At 38.1% G+C, this 16,472-nt stretch overlaps 2 protein-coding genes across 3 annotated transcripts in view; one reads left to right on the top strand and one right to left on the bottom strand.

Moving 5' to 3' along the window:
• Positions 1-14,175, top strand: part of LOC105704492 (Fanconi anemia group J protein homolog) — an 80,488-nt gene extending 66,313 nt beyond the window's left edge. The window contains exons 5-16 of one of the 2 annotated variants that reach the window (XM_012433773.1): positions 8,924-8,962; positions 9,117-9,198; positions 9,278-9,373; positions 9,840-9,933; positions 10,033-10,257; positions 10,624-10,863; positions 11,306-11,611; positions 12,428-12,739; positions 13,007-13,339; positions 13,425-13,621; positions 13,685-13,736; positions 13,808-14,175. In XM_012433773.1, the coding sequence (XP_012289196.1) occupies positions 8,924-8,962; positions 9,117-9,198; positions 9,278-9,373; positions 9,840-9,933; positions 10,033-10,257; positions 10,624-10,863; positions 11,306-11,611; positions 12,428-12,739; positions 13,007-13,339; positions 13,425-13,621; positions 13,685-13,736; positions 13,808-13,897 (2,066 nt within the window). In that variant the 3' untranslated portion in view covers positions 13,898-14,175. Of the gene's footprint in view, positions 1-8,923; positions 8,963-9,080; positions 9,199-9,277; positions 9,374-9,839; positions 9,934-10,032; positions 10,258-10,623; positions 10,864-11,305; positions 11,612-12,427; positions 12,740-13,006; positions 13,340-13,424; positions 13,622-13,684; positions 13,737-13,807 lie in introns of both variants that reach the window. The other variant, XM_012433764.1, reaches the window with a different exon arrangement.
• On the bottom strand, positions 14,111-15,024 carry LOC105704503 (coiled-coil domain-containing protein 86). The gene is made up of 3 exons (XM_012433785.2): positions 14,769-15,024; positions 14,390-14,594; positions 14,111-14,291 (listed from the first exon to the last, which is right to left on the bottom strand). The coding sequence occupies exons 1-3, from the start codon at positions 14,954-14,956 to the stop codon at positions 14,211-14,213; spliced, it is 474 nt and encodes a 157-aa protein (XP_012289208.1). The 5' UTR covers positions 14,957-15,024; the 3' UTR covers positions 14,111-14,210.
• Between the last annotated feature and the right edge of the window lie 1,448 nt (positions 15,025-16,472).

The raw sequence follows: 16,472 nt of genomic DNA, 5'->3' as shown, positions 1-16,472 counted from the left end.
AAATGGCGGGTGTAAAATCACATAGATGCGTTGTTTAATACCGTTTATGCCTACATACTTACGTAATACATATACGGATTAATAATTTGACGCGAATTTTCCAACCCTGGCAGCCGGCATTCGTAGAGATGGCGGGTGCGACATCACATACGTAGGTGCGCCGTTTAGCGAGCCGCACACGCCCACTTCGGGCGAACCGTCTTGGCGCAAAAGTGCGGCGGCCGCGCGTACACCCGGGACCGGGACACGAATTCGTGCTCGGCCGAGGGGTTGGGCAACCGTTGGTCGCCATGGCGACAAGCAACCCCCGGGACCTTCGGAGCCCGGAGCCGGGGTTGGTCGAAAGGGTGACTAGGGCGGCCAGATGAGGTTAGGTCGGCCGAATGTCACGCGAAGGGGACAAGGACGTACCTACCGTCGGGCCAAGATGGCCGCCTCGACACCAGCGTGTCAATAACACCCTCCGAGTCACGCACCCCTCGCTTCGTCTTGCCCCTTCTTGCTGCTTGTAATTAACGGTACCTCAGCTTCTCGAATCCATCCCGAGCCCATCTTTACCACCCTTGTGTCGTCTACCGATCGCATCTTGCCGAAGAATACGAAGAAGCGTCGCCATCTTGATTTACTAAATACGGAAATGGAGGAAAATTATGATCTCATTTTTCCCGTCGAAAAATTCACAATTTCCATGTTGTTGATTGAACCTCGCGTTATGTTAACTCAAAGTTACTGTCTATCTATTGGTAAACGTTCAATTTATTCGTCTTGTAAACCGTTATTATATATGTTAATATATAAACGGATCAAGTGGGTTCGAAACGGTCCTGGCTGGGGCTAGCGGCAAACGCTGCCTACGGTACGTCTGCCCTAACCTAATTTAGCTGCTCAGAGTGCGTCGATATTATTTATCGAGTTTATTGGGGGACGCGGGGTCGGAAAACGCGACGCCGGGCGTCGTTAGGACTCCACGCTGCGTCGGTAGAGGCGCGCCGTAAGTGCAGACCCGCGACGCTAGGCGAGCGCGTAATTCCGTTAAGTGACTTCGCAAACTTCGTTAGCCGCATTTCCTGGCGTTGCGCGTACCTCCATCCACCTAACCGAGAGACGGTCAGACGGCCCTAGGTTATGCCGCGCTCGCGGTTCGCTCGTTATACGCTCAGGCGCGCGTAAAGGGACTCGCGCGATCGGCCGCCATGTTTCGCAAACCTTAAGGTGATACGAAAAAGTCAGCCTATATATATATCTGAGAAGTCAAATCGTTGGTGAAAGTATTCTCCGAATTGGGTGTACCGATTCGTTTGAAATTTTACCACGTGAATATGGAAGACCTAAAGTAGATCCTGAAACTCATGAAATTTCATTTTTCATTAAAAATTTATTTACTTATCATGGACTAGAACCAACATGGCGTAGCCCGTTCACGTTTTCGATGTTTTACGCTTCTAGGAGGATTAGAATCGAAAATGAAGACTTTCAGGACGTAGCTCGAATAATTTAGAATACCATAGGAATGGAATATTACAGAGTCAGATGGGAAAATGTGGTAAATACTTTCACCAACAATTGCAAGAGAATGCTGGCTTGTTCTGGGTCTAACACGTGTTTTTAGAGCAAAAATTTAGTTGCTGCTAAACGTCACAGATGGTGACGTTGGTTCGTCAAAATATAAACAGTCATGAATTCATGGGATTTCGATAATTGTGCATCGATCTTTTTATCATTACTTTACCGAAATGACATATGGCACCCTTCAGTTCGTATAATTTTCAACGTAGACTGTAAAAGACCAACAAATATAAATGTCGGTAACGGGACGTACTAGCTTATGTGACCACTTGCGTATTCAAAGCGGCATTACCACCAAAAAGGGTTTAGATGAATTTTATTTTATCGACGTCGATTAAATTTCTTAGCGCCTTTCATTTCCTCTTAAGGTGATGTGAAAGTGGCGTCAGAGTTTTCGTTCATGAGACTTTCCTCCGAACTGGGTGTACCGAATTATTTCAAACTTGACAATGTGAATATGGAGACTATAAGGAAGGTCCTGAAACTTATGAAATTTCAATTTTTTCTTAAATTCGTTTATAGGTGTTTTTTAAATTATGTATAAGAAATGAAATTTCAAGAGTGTTAGGACCTTCTTTATAAACTTCATATTCACATTGTTCAGTTTGAAACGATTCGACACACCCAGTTCGGAGAAAAATTTCATGAACGATTGACTTTTCAGATGCTACTTTTACATCTTCTTAAGGTGATGTGAAAGTCGCGTCAAAAAGGTCTCATTTATGAAACTTTTCTGCTAACTGGGTGTACTGAATCCATACAAACTTTACGATATAAATGTGAGAGGTATTAGGAAGGTCCTGAAACCCATGAAATTTCAATTTGTTAAAGGTTGTTTCTAAATATTCAAAAAATGTTGCATCAAGAAGTAAAATTTCATGGGTGTCAAGACTAACCTTAGAAAAACTTCCTTAGACGTGCAAAGTTTGAATATTTGTTCTAAAAAAAAAAAGAAAGGCGTTACACGAGAGTTAACGCTAAGTTATGACATGACCTGTTTACCGTGAAATTTCACTCATGAAAAAAAAAATAACCACGGCTTATATAGTTGCTATAACCATTCCCATAGTAAATCCAGCAACGAGAGGGCCTCGTCTCGCAAGAGTGCTCCACTTTCCCGAAATCTTGCCCACTCCATGGATTCCTCAAAGTTTGAGCGACGAACTCGTCGAGATGTTCTGGAGTCGAAATGGCAAACTCTCGGTTGACTCTCGAGTTCGAAAGGTCAAGCGACGACTCGCCAATGAGTTCACTGTTACCGTTATCGACAGCTGCACTTGCGGAAACAATGGCTCGTTGTGTGCGAGATCGATAATCGCCGATCTATCGATAGAGCGATCCCACGAACGGGAAATGGGAAAGAATTCGCGGGGTCATGGGCTAGGTGAAAAAAATTTATGGAAATCAATTATGAACGATATTCGATTGCCTATCGACACAACGGATGCGTTGACGGGTCGGCCGTAAAACGGGAAGGGAGAAAGAAAAACCCGGATGAATAGAGAAAGAATCATCTTTACGAGATGATAATCCGACCGTTTATATTCTCGTTCGGAGCCGATCGACGTAATCGGTGGTCATTCATAAATCGGCATTCGATGTGAATGGACGGACGAAAAGAAACAGTTTCTAATTTACAGCGGTAGAGTTGAATATCCTGTCCCTACTGTAAAATAAATTGTTTTTTATTTCGAGGTAACGTATATTTTTTAACGACAGGTTAAAAGGGTTTACGTACATTTTTGTTAACAATTCGTTAGAAGAGTTAACGTACATTTTTTAACGATAGGTTGAAAGGGTTTACGTACATTTTTGTTAACAATTCGTTAGAAGAATTAAGGTACGTTTTTTAACGATTCATAAAAATTCTTTTTTACATAGGGGCCGGTCGATTGGCGCTACACTATTAAAAAAATGGTATGACTTTTATAACACTGTTGATAGAAGTTTTATTCAGACGTGGTATGCTAATTTTATAATGTAGTATCGAATAAAATATATAACATGTGTTATAAATTTCGTACACACGTATGTAGTAAAATTGTAAAAAAAAGTAATAATTTGATAATAATTTCAGAAGACATTGATAAAATTATAAAATAGTATCAAAATTAAAAACTCATCTCAGAAGATTATAAATAACGTGTACTAAGCGACTTCCAAATATAAAATTTCTAATTTTCCCCACACAATTTCACAAAAATATAACAATGTTATAGAATTGTAATTTTATTTAGAAGTTTGCAACAAATGTATACTAATTCACTTATAAGACATAAAATTTATAATTGTATTACAACCTTACGTACTAAAAGTGTATGAATTTTATGAATTGTTTTAACAGTGACCTTTCTAAATACCCCATAGCACTCTACAGTAAACCCTCTAATTTACGCCAATATAATTAACGGTCTCGTTCACCGGTTATAAATTAAATTTATTATTCTTTCGAATCCACATTGACGCTTTTCATGTCTAAAAATTATCGTTTTTTTCCCACGGATGAATGGATAGGGAATCGTCGCTGCGCGATGATAAACCGACCGTTTATATTCAGGATCGGGGGCGATCGGCGTGATCGGCGGCCATTCATAAATCGACATTCGATGTGAATGGACGGGCGAAAAGGAACAGTCATAAGCCAGAGGAAGGGCCACTGGCAGAAGAGGAATAGCGAGAGAGCGGCTCGCAAAAAGAGCGACAGTCGGCCCTCTTTACCCTCTGCGCTGCTTTATGCATGGCAGCTGTAAAGAGAAACGCCGGGCTCGTTCGCCGGAGAATGGCGTTACCTCACGGGAGATAACGAACACCGTCGCTTCTTCCTCTGCGACCGGAATTACTGCCGGGAAGGAAGTCCGGCAAACGAGATTTTTTCCGGGGGAAACTAAAAACGCCTCTGATTTCGACTAAGTTTTTATTCCTTTTCACGTTTAACAATGTTCACCGACTGCTATTCTTGGCTTTCTGAGATCCTTCTTCTTTCCTTTAAAGAGACACCTAAAAAGAAAGACTTGATATCAGCCACGACTATCATCCACGTCCGAGGACCGATGCCGACGTTGAATCAATTGAAGAAAAGCTCAATCGTTCGAGTAGTGACAATATTATTTGTTGGCCGTTGCGACAAATTAATTTGCCAACTTAACAAGCACATTTTCTAAAGAGATAAAAATGTATCTTCTTTCGATTTTTTTTTTTTAATTCTATCAGCAATACCGTCCTTTCCTACAAGGACACAAGTGCAACAGAACGAAGAATGTAAATAAAAATATCCACCCTGAGGAAAACCTGTCATTAAACCGAAGAAGTATTTCTTATACCAGTACCAAAGAATTATTCTGTTAATTCAAGGAATAATTATTTGACTCAAAAAAATTGACATAATGCCGAAGAAACGTTGCATTCGATTTATTTGAATTTATTTAAGTGAAATAATTATTCTTTGAATTAACGAGAATATTTCTTCGATACCATTCAATAAAATATTTCTTTGGAACAGTGACAGTTTTTTCTCAGTGCATGATAACAACGTTGTCCGCACAGTTTCATTTTCTACCGAAATAATATTAAAATTTGCATCCAAGTATCGTTCTAAAAATGCATAGTACTGAAATAATAGTACGAATACTATGATACTAGTACGGTTGGCAACACCGCTTCGGTTTCGCTCGTTTCACCCGATCGGGTCATTCGTCGAATCGGTTTTGTTCGTCGGCCATCGGGTTCGTTCGTGTCACATGACCGCGTAACGGATACTTAGACCATAAATATCTCGCATAGCAGTGGAAGGGGTAAACTCGAATACCACATGGACCACGTGTGCCGACGGCACTCGGACCCAATCAAATTTTAGACCATATATTTATGTAGACCGCCTTACAGTGGAGGGGGTAAACGAATGTACCACGTGTTCCGACGACTCACCCACACAGTTAAAGCCATTCTGCTTACTGAAAATCTGGGAGTGGGAGGTCCAATGCGAGGTCTAGATATATATGGTCCAAGATCGGACAGGGTTAAGGTGAAGTGAAACACGTCGAGGAACTTGATTGACATCGATTAAGAAGATTTTTCCAAATACCTACGTTGCCGACGTTCGTTTTTATATTGACAGCTGTATAGAATTATATTGGGTATTGTACTAAATGGCATACTCCACCTGTAGATTTTGTACAATAATTATAAAGAAATCGAAGTAAAACTCAAGAAATCATCTGGATACATGCTATCTGGGGCCCTAATTGACTGCAGAGGGACCCCCTGCGCCATCTGTGATTTCCAGGTCAATTAAATTTTCACTCCGTGACTTCGTATTCCCATCGTTTTAGCATAGAAGCGCATAAGACACTTTTTTTGCCTTTATCCTGCCAAAATGCGAGTTTATCAATTACCAGAGTGTTCTAAATTGTCGTAAAATTGTCCTGACCCTTTCGTTTCTTATATCAAAGCCTTCGATAATTGTACATTGATCGAAATATGAGAGCTCGACGCCATTTTGTTTCTGGTCTGGGCTAAATAAAAAAATTGTTTTGAAAAATCCAAATTTTGAATGTGTCAGGACAATTCTTAGATGATCACGAGTCATGTGTCACAGTTGCGGACAGTTTGGTCGAATACCCTTAAAAAAAAAGTGGTGTATTCGAATCGACTGATTTGAGGGGAGTTTCACTTCACCTTAAACGAAGGTCCCGCTCCTTCTCTCCGGGGGTGCGATAACTTTCGAAGCTGACTGTATCCGTGGATGGAACCCCCGGTGGGGTTTTCTCCCCTCGGGTGTTGGGTGTGTTTGGTTGCCAGGCAACGACACCCTCGAAGTCCGCACTCCGATTGGCCCCCTCCCCCTTCCTGTCTTAGTCCCCCGCCTCGCCCCTGCGCCAGTCAGACCCCTTCGCCCTGCCTCCCCCCGTTCCCCATAACCCCTTCCACCCACCTCCCTCCGCCGCGGGTCTTCCGTGGTCTTCGTCCTCTACCCCTCGCCTACCCCCCGCCAATCTAGCTTCGCCGAGCCCTATCCGACCGATACGAGCTGGACGCTCGACCTCTCCCCTGTGCACTCTCTAATTTACTGCGATATAGTTGAATATCCTGTGACGTGACCGGCTGTGAACTAAATTGTTTTTTTTTTTATTTTGTTTCGAGCCCACGTACATTTTTAGCGATTCGAAGGAATTCTTTTTTATGTAAGGTTCGGTCAACAGCTGCCTAAAAATGGAGGCTAACCTTCTGAATTACCGGTTGTACTTTAATTTACACCGATATTATTAAGATGAAGTGAAACCCCCCTCAAATCAGTCGATTCGAATATAACACTTTTTTTTAAGGGTATTGGAACAAACTGTCCACAACTTTGGCACATGCCGTGTGATCATCTAAGAATTGTCCTGACACATTCAAAATTTGGATTTAAAAAATAATTTTTTAACTTACCCCCAGACCAAAACCAAAATGGCGTCGAACTCTCATATTTCCATTAATACACAATTATTGAAGGCTCTGATATGAGAAACGAAAGTGTCAGGACAATTTTACGACAATTTAGAACACTGGTTATCGATAAACTCGCATTTGAGCGGGATAAAGACAAAAAAAGTGTCTTATGCGCTTCTATGCTAAAATGTTGGGAATACGAGGTCTCGGAGTGAAAATTTAATTGACCTGGAAATCACAGATGGCACAGGGGGTCCCTCTGCAGTCAATTAGGGCCTTAGAAAGCATTTATCCAGGGGATTTCTGGTGTTTTACTTTGATTTCTTTATAATTATTGTACAAAATCTACAGGTGGAGTATGCCATTTAGTACAATACCCAACATAATTCGACACAGCTGCCGATATAAAAACGAACGTCGACAACGTAGGTATTTAGAAAAATCTTCTTTATCGACGTCGATCAAGTTCCTCGACGTGTTTTACTTCACCTTAAGTATCCTGTTCTGCAGACCGACTATAAACTAAATTGTTTTTTATTTGGAGTTAACGTATATTTCGTATAACGTATAGTTTCGTATACCGACTAAAAAGAAAATTGCTTTTTATTTGTAGTTACTTTGTGCTGATATAATTGACTGTTCCGTGTCCAGCACTGCTTATAAACTAAATTATGATAAACGTATATTTTTTTATACAAACGTCCCGAATTAATTTCTGTTTCACCTTTCTGTGAATTCAACGACCTCGTCGAATTCGGTTAATCCTGTCGCAATCTTCGAAAATATATTTTTCTCTCTGGCTGAGCGGAGAGAGCGCCTTTGATATGTATTATCCTTTTTCATCAAATAATGGAATTATTTAATTAGAAACTCCATTTCATCCCTTTCAAGCTCCTCGCGATGAATCTTCACAACTCCTTTGTCGATTTCGACAAGTTTCCCTCGTAAAGCCGATTATATAGGAGCCGATTGACGTTCGAGAGGTCGCTAGCGAATTCAAGGGCATCTCTGGAGATCGTTTTGGGTTTGTCTGACTCCGAAAATCTTAAGGACGGCTTAAGGCACGTCGTCTTTTCCCCTTGCTCCCGAATGGTCCTTTCAGCCCAGGTCGAGTCGAGTCTTTCGAGGATTAAACCTTCCATTGATCCTGTCCTTCTGTCCTTTCAACCAGCGAGCCGTGTTTTGACGCAAACGACACCGACTCTCGACAAATCGAGACGAAAATACCCTTTCAATGTCCCTATACTTTCCTCGGGACGCTGATGCGTCGAAAAATCGACCCGGAAGAACTTCTCGGTAAACTTCCAAATATTAAGGTGTTATGAAAGCGTCATACCCTAGTAGCGCAGAATAATTTCTAAATTTTTTTTGTCATCTGCAAAATATCCCAAGCGACAGATTTTGTAAGATGTCTCGTAGAGTTCACTCGAAGATATCTAAAATATTTGTTGAAAATCTCAATGACAAATTTAGNTAATATTCTTAAGTAAATATTTTGCAAATATTTCAAATGTCTGCTAAATATTTACAAAATGTACGATATTCGTTAACGAATATCGTACATTTTACCAATATATATACATCGAAACGTCAAAATATTTATAAAACTTTTCCCCTCAATGGGTCCACCGAATAATTTGAAATTTTAACACGCGAAGGTCCTAATAAAGGTCTTGAAACTCGGGAAATTTCATTTTTCGAGAAAAAAATGTTATATTTATCCCAGACAAGAACCGAAAGAAATTGTTTTTCGAAAAATGAAATTTTGTCTATCTCAAGATCTTCATTAGGATCTCCATAATCACGTGTTAAAGTTTCAAATTATTCGGTGCACTCAGTCTGGAGAAAAGTTTTATAAATATACTTTTTGGTATAAATATTACGGCACTTTCATAACGCATTCATATATTCTCGTATGTCTTTATTTCAGGTATTGTTCACGGCGAGAAACGAGAAGTCGACGGAAGTGGTAAATTTTTACATTTCTTTCCTTCACCTCTCGCAATAAATTACATTAAAATGGGGATTTTTACTTTTCTATCAAATATTAAACACAAATCCTTTTTGTTGCATGGTGGTCTTCATAGCTTCTGGGAATTTAGCCTGTCATAATTTTGGAGCAGGTGATGCTGCAATGGGGAAGCCACAGAAGCATGTTTGTGATGCAATGGTGGAAGAATGTGACAAAGGCAAAGGGGCGAAGAAGTAATGTTAACATTCATAATCCGATATCTTTCGAGTTGTTTTTATTAAACTTTTTATTATGGTTAATTCTTAATTGTAGGAAACGAGTGCCTAAAATATATTACGGATCCCGAACTCACAAGCAAATCGAACAAGTCATTAGAGAACTTAGGAAAACGGTGTATAAAGACAAAAGGTAACAAAATTAATATTAATAAAAAATTAAGTTCATACGAACTAAATTAAATTTTTTCGTCACAGCCTACGTCGTTAGAAATATTTATAAAATTCATGCACTTTCAGTACATAAGATTGTAGTAGAATTGTACATTTAATGTTCTAAAAGTGAATTACTATACATTTATTATAAATTTCTAAATGAACATATAATTTCATGACATCGTGTTAAAACTTTGTGAAATTGAGTAGGAAAATTAATGCACTTATGTACTAAATTTGTGACAGATTTTATATATTTTTTGCAAATATGTTATAAAATTATATATATTTTTTAACAGTGTAAATTAACTACGAATTATTACATGAAGAATATTATTCATAAAATCATTTTGCAATACAAAACCGGCTTCTAGATTGAATTAAACATTGTTTATAATTATTTTGAATATAGCACCAAGTCATTTCATCGTTTTACATTTCAGGATGACAATATTGAGCAGCCGAGAACATACATGTTTACAGGAGAGTAAAAGAAGCAAGACTGAACTTTGTAACGAACTGTTGGACCCTCTTCAGGTTTATCAATCTGTTATTTAGTAGAGTAACGAATCTGCAAAATAATGTAATTTAGACAGGCCCAAGTAACCCCGTTTATAACGTAATAATTATTTTTAGAATAAACACTGCCAGTATTATAACGATACCAACCGAAGATCCATTTCGACCAACTTTGAACTAAGTAGAAAAGGACTCGAAACCCCATGGGACATAGAAGATTTGGTAAACCTTGGAAAAAAGGCGGCAGCTTGTCCATATTTTGCTGCACGAGCTCTGATGGTTGAGGCGGATATAATATTTTGTCCTTACAATTATCTGATCGATCCTGAAATTCGCAACAGCGTGAGTACACTGTTAAAAAGTCGTTCTAAAATTCACTCACTATACTTATCATCTAAATTTGTACCACTATTTATAAAATATATAATTAAAATTAGTATTCCATGTTTGAATATAATGTTCAGAATGTCTTACAAAATTACAATATTTTTTTAACAGTGTAATAGTCAGTTGAACGAAAAATTCGTGGGTTTTTGGACTATCTTTGTATCCTGCTACACTCGAACTTTTCAGTCAAACTAATTATAAGAAATAGAATTTCTAATCAATTGAAACTATAGAAAAATTACATAAAGTAGTTATTCAATGTCTATGATACGTAATATCGTTGAAGAACGTGTTTTGATGTGGAATTTTGTTTCAAAACAGTTGCAAATCAACTTGGAAGGAGAAATAGTCATTCTGGACGAAGCGCACAACATAGAAGACATTTGTCGAGACGTCGGCAGTGTAAACTTCAGACTTGATCACGTGTTGGATGGCAAAAGGGAGTGCGAAATGTTGCTGAAGATGGAATCCCCGCATCACGACCCTAAAGTATACGAAATCATAAGAGACTTTCTGGATTCTCTATCAAGGTTCATCTCGGCGGCCTATCTAGAAGATACGGTAATGAATTTTATCAGTTGATTTTAAGGGGATGTGAAAGTTGCATCTAAGGGACCAATCGTTCATACAATTTTTCTTCTAACTGAGTGAGTCAAATCATTTAAAACTTCATAACGTAAATATAGAGGCTATAAGAAAGGTTCTGGCACCCATGAACTTTAATTTTTTATACAAAATATTATAAATGTCTGTAAATAAGTTTTTAAAAATTTGTTTACAGGCATTGTTTACAAACTTCATGTGCGTCAGAGCCTTTCTTATAGCCCCCACATTCACGTTGTAAAGTTTGAAACGATTTGGTACACCTATTTCGGAAAAAAGTTTCACAAATGAGACCTCTGACGCCACTTTTACATCTTAATGTTACCTTAATATTACCTTTAATATTACCTTTCAGACATGTAAGAGATGAACCTTACTTAGTTATTTTACTTCACTTCAGGAGTCCTTCAGCCATTCCCGCTGGACAGGCGAAGAGTTGTTGGAAGTGTTCAATAGGACTCCAGGTCTAGAACGATTACATCATGTAAGTTTCATAAACGCGAGTAGTGCAGCAATTGCAGAGTACAACGACGTGAAGGAGAGTTTGCGACAAGTAATAAAGATTCATGTAACACCAACCATATCTTACGGAACTAAGAAAATGCTGGAGCATTTGATATTCGCTCTCGAGATGATTTCATCGGATATATTCACGAACGATTACAGAGCCTACGTGCAAAAGATGGTAGTGAAGGACAGTACACATGTAAGATGGATGATATTAATTTACAAATTAAGATGATATGAAACTGGCGTCAAAGAAATCTCGTTTATAAAACTTTTCTCCGAACTGGGTGTACCGAACTGTTTCAAACTTTATAACGTGAATATGGAGGCTATGAGGTAGGTCCTGAAACTCACAAAATTAATTTTTGTATAAAAAATTTGTTTATTTATCATGGACTAGAACCAACATGGAGTCGTCCGTGCATGTTTTTCATGTATTACGTTTTCTAGAGGTTTAGAATCGAAACTGAAGAGTTTCAGAACCTAGCTCGAAAATTTTAGAATATTATACAAATGGAAGATTATAGGGTCAGATGGGAAAATATGGAAGATACTTTCATGAACGATTGCAAGAAACGCTGGCTTGTGTCGTGGGTAACGTGTGTTTTTAGAGCAAAAATTTAGTCGTAGCAAAACAGCACAGATGGCGTCGTTGGTCTATTAGAGAATACGAAATCATGAATCCACGGGATTTCGACAGTTTTACTTCGATCTCTTTATCGTTACTTTACTAAAATGACATACAGAACGCTTCATTTCATATAATTCTCAACGTAGACTGCAAAAGGCCAACATAAATATAAATGTCGGTAACGTGACGCGCCTGCTTATGTTACTACTTAAGTATCCAGAATGACGTTACCACTAAAAAGGGTATAGATGAAGTTTATTTTATCAACGTCGATTAAATTTCTCAGCGCCTTTCATTTCACCTTAATGTCATCGCGAGACGGTGCCCATTTTTCATTACATTTTCATTGATCTGTATGTTTTGGCTATAAAACTATGTTTTCAGGTAACCACTGATGTTTGGATACCTGCCGTTCGCATTCATTCTGGAAAAGTTCGAACATTGCATTTGATATGCATGAATCCTGCAGCAATATTTGCGCCCCTCGCCAACACTGCACGATCCATCATTTTGGCATCCGGGACTTTGGCACCAACCAACACCTTCCAAAGTGAGCTTGGCACCAAGTTTTCTTACACATTACAAGCAAATCATGTGATTTCCAAGGATCAAGTGTACATCCGTGGAATAGCCTCTGGACCAACGAAGGTTCCGCTCAAAGCGAACTACACAAACGTGAAGACGTGGCCTTTTCAAGTAATCCACAAATAGTTTATATTTATAATAAATTGTAGCTCTGGTACCAGGGTTGATAAAAATCATGATTTCTTTTGAAAAATCAAAAATCGCTAACTGTCTTTAAATCACGATTTTCTCAATATCTTAAGTTAATATGAAAGGGTCATTCAATATATATATAAAACGTCAAGATATTCATAAAATCAATGATTTTAATCAAACGATTATATCAACTCCACTCTGTCTGGTACCATCTATTAAATTTTTCTGTATTTGTTTCTTCAGGATGAACTTGGCAGAGTTCTCCTCGACGTATGTGAGACCGTTCCCCATGGCATTCTCTGTTTTTTCTCGTCATATAACATGATGAACATGCAAATTAACCGGTGGATGGAAAGCAATTATTGGTTAAAGCTTTCGCGGGTCAAGAAAATTTTTACAGAGCCGCGCTTTAGCAATGATTTGGTGGATATTATGAGAGACTATCGCAACTGCATTGCGAGCACATCAAATGGTCCACAAGGAGAGATTACGGGCGCTCTTTTATTTGCAGTATTCAGAGGAAAAGTCGCTGAAGGAATTGACTTTAGCGACAACGACGCTCGCTGTGTGTTAACAGTAAGATCCCTTGATTTCGGATACAGCAATTCTTTGTTATAAACTTTTCCTTCCCGGTGATCAACTAACAGCTGGTTCTTTTCAGGTTGGCATACCGTTTGCTGTTAAAAACGACCCAATGATACAGATGAAAGTGAAATATAATGATTTGAATAAATCAAAAGGTTTGCTCAAGGGTGACGACTGGTATACAGTTCAAGCATTTAGAGCACTGAATCAAGCACTAGGTCGATGCATCAGGCATAAAAATGATTGGGGAGCAGTTCTTGTTATAGATGAAAGGTACGTTGAGTAATCTGCGTTTCATTATCAAGTAAAGAAATAAATAAAATGTCTGTCATCCAGATTTCTCCAGCAGTCCAATATCAATTATTTACCAAAATGGGTCCGGTCTATGGTGAGTATTAGCTGAGTCTGTTAAATTAAATGAGGTAATGACAAATTATACATAATACGCTTAAATTCTAGTGGACTAAACGACTGAACTATAACTTAAGAGAGGATCTTCAACAATTCGTGGAAGAACGTATGATAAGAGATGAAGAAGAGTCCCTGTAATTCCAGTGTAATAATAGTTTAAAGATCTTTTATGCATGACAGTAAACGACAATTTTCAGAGATTCATAATCCTGGACCGGAAAGAAAAGAGTAATATTCTACTGTACCTCGTTAACAAAATGTAGATATCTGTGATATCGAATAATCATTAATATTTCGTAAGGTTAACTGATAATTAAGATATTGGATAGCAAATAAGTGTAACATGAATGGTTTTTTAGTTTATATACAGTTTTTATGTAAAAACGAGTTGAAACATTAAAGATTATTTCATTAGACTTGCACAATAGCTTCGATTCTTTGTATATAGATTTTACATATTAGTCGTATCTCTTTTTTCTATCAATCGTAACTGCTTCTTTTTCATCCTCTTTATTTTGGCTGTATTTTTTATCTGAAACGAGAAAGGGAGATATATATTTGAAGTTATTGATTTACTCAATTTGCGAAAAGTGAATTATGACCAGATGAAGTTATTAAAATCTAACTTACAACTTGGACGATTTCACTTTTCTTTCGGTTCTCCTCCGCTCTTTTTAAATTCTCTATTCTCCGTTGCTTCTTTGCCTCCTTTTCGGCTTGTTTTTTTGCTATTATAGATCTAGACATTTCTTTAGCACGCTTTAATTCTTCCCGCAGCTTTTGTTTCTTTTCAAAGGATAAGCGAGTACCTCGAGTTTTAACAATCGATGAGAATCTAAAATTATAACAAGTGTGCGGTTAAAATTAATGTAAATAACATCTGAAATGTATTACATTAGACACATTAGCAGAAATATCTCAATCACTGAATTTATGGAAGCTGAGTACTAAAGTAATACATATTTTTTATTGTTCGTTACTGGGTAAAATAAAATAAATTATAATTTACCTTGTTTTCGGTTCTTTCCATATTCGTCCAGACTTAGGCTTACCTTTCGGAATTAAATTTACAGACTTCTTGGCAACGTCCTTAGATTTCAACGGTGATTCTTCTACCTCATTGTTTGTGCTATCTTGTGATTTCGGTTCCGTTAAAATATCCTCCATTCGCACGACATTTTCTTCAACTTGTGTCATTTTTAAGTCTAGCTACGTTTAAATTGAAATTAACGTTTAGAGGTTAGAAAACCACGTGAACATTTTTGCCGATTCGTAGCGACATCTCAACGAGATTTACTGAACTTGTTGACTAAATTATGAATCTTCCTTATCTCGTAACCCAAACTAACAATCGGTAAAGCAGAGTTACATAAACGAGTATAAACAAAACTTGTAAAAAGTATTTCGATTTGAAATCACAGACAGGGTAGAAATTCCGTTCAAGGTCCATTAACAAACGTTTTATTGATCCATGTTTTTCTGCAGAATTATTGGAATGTTAAGTAAAACATACTTTCCCTTACTGCGTAAAGTTCCGAGTTAAATAATTAAAAAAAAAGAAGAAATCTCGCTTTACAAATAAACCGTACTTAGGTACAAAACGTTATGCTTATCGGCTTTTCGTTACGCCGTCCTCGAAATAGGCGCTACTTTCACGGTTAAATGAGATTCATTTGAAATGGCAAGCAGTACTCAACACTAAACTCCGCTCTCCCTCTAAAAAAAATTCAAATCGTGTATCGCGGCTAATGGCACTTGTCGAGAGAATATACAATTCGGTTTGATCTCTCGACGAAGGTTTCAAAGTCGTGGAGGCAACCATGGCGCCTCCGTTTTTGGACAGCCTTTGAATTTCTCGAAACGCGGAAAATCAGGAAGAACTCCATTTCCACTGGAGTCTCTCCAAAAGTTTCGCATTGCTCCATATAACTATTTAATCGAGCCCGCCGCTCTTTTACTCGACCGGAGTTCTACACTTTACACCTTTCTTCGGTACGACTACACTAGAAAATACTCAGATTCCGAATTTTCTCGCAGCCGAAAGACGTGTAATCATCAGACCCCGTAAAAAATATAACCACTGCTCTGACACGATGACGATCTATACAGGAATTTACAAAACCATACCACATGGGGAGCGCTCGAGATTTACACCCCACGCGGAATGGAAATATCGCTGAATCTTGCGGCAAACGTTTGCAAATATCGCAGCCGCGTTATACAATTATGTCTCGCAATATTTTCTAATACTCAGTGCCCGGTAAGAAGTAATGTATTCTCCTTTGCGTATGAATAGAATAGAATTAACGCGATATGAAAGGTGCTGAGTAATTTAATCGACGTCGATAAAACAAAATTTATCTATACCCTTTTTAGCGGTAACGCTATTTTGGGTACTCAAGTGGTAACAAGCTGGCGGCGTCACGTTACCCACATTTATATTTATTTTCAAGTCATTTAGAGTATATCTTAAGAATTATACGAAATGAAACGTTCCGTATGTCATTTCGGTAAAGTAATTATAAAGAGATCGATGTAAAATTGTGGAAATCCCGTGAATTTATTACTTTTTATACTCTAACGGACCAATGGCGCCATCTATGACGTTTAGCCGTAACTAAATGTTTGCTCTAAAAACATGTATTACCGATGGGAGAAGCAAACATTCTCTTGCAACATATACCTTCTCTTTCTCAGATATGTATAGACTGAC

This window comes from Orussus abietinus, unplaced genomic scaffold (genome assembly GCF_000612105.2).
Source record: "Orussus abietinus isolate OABI.00-Male unplaced genomic scaffold, Oabi_2.0 scaffold53, whole genome shotgun sequence".
In the NCBI taxonomy this organism is placed as follows: Eukaryota; Metazoa; Arthropoda; class Insecta; order Hymenoptera; family Orussidae; genus Orussus; species Orussus abietinus.
Note: the sequence above shows the minus strand (reverse complement) of the source record. Positions and strands in the feature narration are given on the sequence as shown.